The sequence below is a fragment of the Montipora foliosa genome, chromosome 12 (genome assembly GCF_036669935.1).
Source record: "Montipora foliosa isolate CH-2021 chromosome 12, ASM3666993v2, whole genome shotgun sequence".
NCBI classification, from domain to species: Eukaryota; Metazoa; Cnidaria; class Anthozoa; order Scleractinia; family Acroporidae; genus Montipora; species Montipora foliosa.
In genome coordinates, this window is record NC_090880.1 from 7,965,627 (window position 1) to 7,970,626 (window position 5,000).

At 37.8% G+C, this 5,000-nt stretch overlaps 2 protein-coding genes across 4 annotated transcripts in view; one reads left to right on the forward strand and one right to left on the reverse strand.

Annotated features, from left to right (window-relative positions):
- The window catches only part of LOC137980243 (putative serine protease K12H4.7), a 213,620-nt gene that overhangs the window by 198,805 nt on the left and 9,815 nt on the right, over positions 1 to 5,000 (forward strand). The gene's annotated exons all lie outside the window — the stretch shown is intronic.
- LOC137980244 (EGF-like repeat and discoidin I-like domain-containing protein 3) overlaps positions 1 to 5,000 on the reverse strand; it is a 32,193-nt gene that overhangs the window by 25,794 nt on the left and 1,399 nt on the right. For 2 of the 3 annotated variants that reach the window (XM_068827643.1, XM_068827641.1), the window contains exon 1: positions 4,414 to 4,504. The exons of the other annotated variant lie outside the window; for it this stretch is intronic. In XM_068827643.1, the coding sequence (XP_068683744.1) occupies positions 4,414 to 4,486 (73 nt within the window). In that variant the 5' untranslated portion in view covers positions 4,487 to 4,504. Of the gene's footprint in view, positions 1 to 4,413; positions 4,505 to 5,000 lie in introns of those variants that run through there. 3 annotated transcript variants of the gene reach the window in all.

Sequence of the window (5,000 nt, forward strand, 5' to 3'; positions counted from 1 at the left end):
GGGGAAAGGCTTGTTTTGATAGGGCGCTTAGTATTGAAAGATCAGAACTCCTAAAGAAACATGTCAAGCCTGACAAAAAAGTACTCTCGTTAGTCCTTGACTACAATCCTATCCTTCCTGATATTCAGATGGTTATCCAAAAGCATGTTCATCTTTTAAGATCGTCACCCGAGGTATTAGAAAATTTTCCATCTAAATCGATTTTTCCAGCATATCGTCGTACCAAAAACCTCAAAGACATATTGTCACCTTCTAAATTTTGCGGGGATAGTGGAGTAAATCAGGCAGAGGGAAATGGGAGGGTGTTTTAAATGCTCTTCTAGATATCGATGTGAGCTTTGTAAGAATTTTTAAATACAAGATTCTAAATTTAAAAGCTCTTCCACAGGCCGAACCAATAAGATTAACCAAAACTTGTCTTGCTCTTCCAAAAATGTTGTTTACTTAGCCTCGTGTACTAAATGCAATTTACAGTACGTAGGTTCCACTTCCACAGCATTCAAAGTACGCTTTCACAATCACAAATCGGCTATGCTCATAAACAAAAAAACCTGCGAGCTTGCAGTCCATTTTAATTGTATCGAACACGAGATTTCTGAAATTAGTTTTATTGTTATTGAGAAAATTACCAGCAAGGGGGACGCAACTCATATTGATAGATTGTTACTCACCAGAGAAGCCTACTGGACCGCACAACTATGCACACTTAATCCTCACGGTCTTAACAAAAGACGCGAATTCAGATCTAAAAATCGCGTCCGCTATACTACTTAATTAGCGGATCACTGCATACCATGTAATTAAGCTCTCTGCAACGAATCGCGGTAATTTCGCGGTATGCGCATTCTTGCCGGTTACCTTTATCTTTTATTTAATCTTATTGTCTAGGTTTTGATTGAGTTTTTCAACTTCATTTACATTTTTACGTTTAGTATAAATTCTGGCAATTTTGTAAACCTACTAGGATTTTTAGCTATTTTATCTTTTTATCTTTTTACCTGTAAAAACGAAACGTCCATATTAAAGCCGGAGCAGTTAGAAGTTTGTTTCATGTTCATCGCTTTACATTTATCTATCTATCTATCTATCTATCTATCTATATATATATATATATATATATATATATATATCTGACTGGATTTACAAAAAGCTACCCATTGATGCTGTAACTTAGCCCCTTCAGATGCACAACAAAGTTCTTTCTACTGACAGCTATGATTGCAGCTAGGATCAAACTTTACCCCATCCTGGACAATGCAACTTCTAATAATTATTTTACTGGTCCTTTACTGGTCCTTGCATGGGGATCCCTGTGGCACCTGAGGGGTCAAGGTAAGACATTTCCTGACTTCCTGACTTAAATTTTGATCAAGTCCTATATAAGAGAATTAGCTTCTTGGTCATTCCTAAGTCATAGGCGATCAATTTCTGCCAAGTAATGTCACAGAAATACTGACAAGTTATTTTATTTAAACCAAGGCAAAACTCTAACTCAGGGTATAATCAACCCCCCCCCCCCCCCTAAACTAACTTTGCCTTGCTCTTATAGGTGCAAGCTAACATTTAAATCATAGCTCAGACACTCTAGAGTTTGCACAGGCATGTCTTGACGGAGCCCCCCCTGGTTCAAAGACCGCGCCAAGAGGTTGAATACGGGCTTCGCCCGTATTCAACCGAAAATTTAAGCAGCCACCTTCTTCAAAAATCAGTCAGATATATATATATATATATATATATATACACACAACCGGGAGGGCACATTGTATACATATTGTATATTACGCTCACTGTTCATACAGTTTGAGCACTCTCTGGATTGGGTGGAGAGCCTCATAATAGGTGTTCACTATTGGCATAATGCTTTGCTCACTGCTTGCAGTTTGAGCACTCTTGTGACTCCACAATGCAATCCAACAATGTGTAACCGTACATCCTGTGCCCAAGTTCAGGAGTTGCCATAAAGCCATTATGGTAACAACCGGGAGGGCACATTGTATACATATTGTATATATATATATATATATATATATATATATATATATATGTATATATATATATATATATATTGAAAAGGCTTTCTTGGCCTCACGGATGGATAGGACTTAATTGCCGATCTGATCCAACGTACACGGGCAGTTTGTCCCGTGGTTGCTTGAACAATGTTTTCTCGCTTCAGGGATTTTTAAAACTTTCCGTATTGAACAAGAAATCGGAACGGGCAAAAACCTACACTTATCGTTTGCTGCAGTTTCTGCCGGTTTGCTTACATTTTTTTACCGCATTTTAGGTGCAAGTAGTCGCTTCAGAACAAGTTTGTTTACTGTGGCGTGATATGTATGTGTATGTAACCGGAAGCTCAACAGAAAGTGGGCAGCTACCGAGAAAAGGCTGGTTTTCGGGCAGGCGGTTTTCTCGCACTCTCTTCCTCCTCCCCGTCGTTTTGTCACACGGCCCAGACCTATCCCACGCGATACGTGTCACGCAGCAGCAACAACACCTACCGCCTGCGAGCAGGCTAAGGGAAAAGTGACGTCATTTACTTGCTAGCTCAGTTAAAATCTTAACGTGTAAAATGTAGTTTATTTTATATGCACAAAACACAAGTTTTTAAAGTCTGTAAGCCCGAAACTCCAGTGTAGGATATTAATTGAGCAGCGTACAAATGCAATGCATTCTTAAAATAGTGAATCTTTGCAGGAGCCCATGAGTAGGACCGAGCAACTCCCATACTAAGCCTATATCAAGGCCTTTTTACAGACCAATCTATTTTTGGACTATCTTTGCCGCAAAACAACAAAGGCAGTTCCAGTTAGGTGACGCTACGACGTCAAGTTAGTTCCCAGTGATTGGTCATTGGGCTCTTGCAAGAGTCTCATTCGCGAGAATTTCAGTCTAAAAATAAATCGGTCTGTGAAAACGCCGTGACAGGAATATATGGGAGTTGCTCGCTCCTAACTCATGGGCTCCTGGCCTTTGACATCATTTTATCCTCGATCCAGCTATTTCAAAAATTTAAACTTAGTAATGGCGGATCATTAAATAGGAAAGTTAAAATAAACAAGTCTCTGTTAGATCAAGATTTAAAAATTGGATCACTTAGTGTTTAATTAAGATAGTTTTGAAATCCATAGAAAAGGAAGAATTTATTTTTTTGGTCATAGTATAACTTTAAACATGAGACAAAGAAACCTCTCCGAAAAGGTTCTGCATTGAATTACTACAGTGTCAGGGGAAGGAAAGGAAACAGCTCAAGCACGAAAACAAAAGAACACTCTCTCAAGCAAGGCAAACTTGTTGCCAGTCACATTCCCCGAAGAAAATTCTACTGCACGAGTAACAGATTCCACCTTGGTTAAGTTCCTCTCATAAATAAAATTCAAATGGAGGCCGATTTGGAAATAATAAATTATTCAGCATTTCGTCCAAACGTTTTGCCACAGGTAGTAATCCCATCATACATAATTAATTATTTTTGAACCTGTAAAGAAATTTAAAGTGTGGACATAAATGTCTTAATAGATGGTTTGCAACCAGTCTCCAGAGACACAGATAATAATGCTGCAATGTACAATTGCTGGAGGACGAACACAAGGAGCTAATGAGAGATCTTGTCCACCAACATGGCTGCGATGACGTAACGTGAAAACCACCTATAAACCCTCTTTAAGAACTGGAGACAGTATAATCGAAGGAGTTTTGGATTCTACAGATTATAAAACCGAACAAAGTTTTCTTAACTCCTTGCTAAAGACTCTGCTTCTATCAGATATGCGAAATATCCTTTAGGTTTTTTAGCTACAAACTGTTATGCAGATTTTGTAATCGACTTTTCAGACTTGTATATACCTATTGTAATTATAATCGCTTACAAGTAAAAACAAGGCAAATTTGAAGCGAAGGGTGATTTTACCGTCAAACGCAACATTTTAAATATCTTCTGTTTACCTATCCAAAAGACAGTGTCTTCGAACTATGAATTATGAATTAGGTCGTCTACGAACTGGGTTTCGTCAAAAGAAAATGTTGAGCACATAAAAAAGTATAAATGGAAGCTATTTTTGGCAGTTAATGTTAATTCGACGGGGCTATAACTATTTTTCGCAAATCCCATTAGATTTTTGAAAGGCCTATGACATAACGTTTTGTTGTTTCTTCTCTTTTTATCGAATACATTCTGTCGCATCACACTTTACTTTTGTTTCCGATGTCACAGTCGCGTCAGCGTACTCACTGCAATTCATGTAGGAGTCGAATCTGGAATTTCCTTAACTAGCCAAACTACTTCTGTCATTTGTGCAGTCATTCGTTTTTGTTATTATGCATGTTCCATCAGTGCAGCTGTTTTAATTGCCATAAAGTGTTTAAATAGACGTCAACGGAGCTGCAAAACTTGAACTTGTTCAGCTGACTTACCTCTAAATATATACAAAGCAGCAAATGCGATCAAATTCCACACAATGGAAACTAACGCTTTGCTTTGCACCATGTTCTATCGTCATTAAACTTAAACTGAAGGTGTCACCATTTAAATGCTAATTTATTCTTTTGACACCTGAATGCCACATTTCCTTTGTCTTATTCACTGGGCTTTTTGCCCGACCGAGTGTTTTTGAGTTATTTCCTAATGGGTATCTCTATCATTACTGAATTGCAGGCTCTCCTGTCTCCGGTTTAGCTTTTTTCACACTTCTTTTTGTATTCAAAAAAAATTCGCAACCCTTTTCGCATATATTTCTGTTCGCGCGCTAACATTTTCATTTGTTTTAGTCTAGAGAATGATAGCCGAAAGCTTATGTTTTTAATCTTTTTTAACTAGAGAACGCTTTTTTTTTTACTGTATTACGTCTTATCCTGGTTACAGCTCTATTTTTACTAGTTTTTATATAGTTACTACTGTAACAGTACTGTATTAGTCACTATCATTCAAATGTAACAGCTTTAGTAAGAAATACACAAGGGAAACCAGGTACAGTACTCAAGGCAATGTACAACAATGGGAG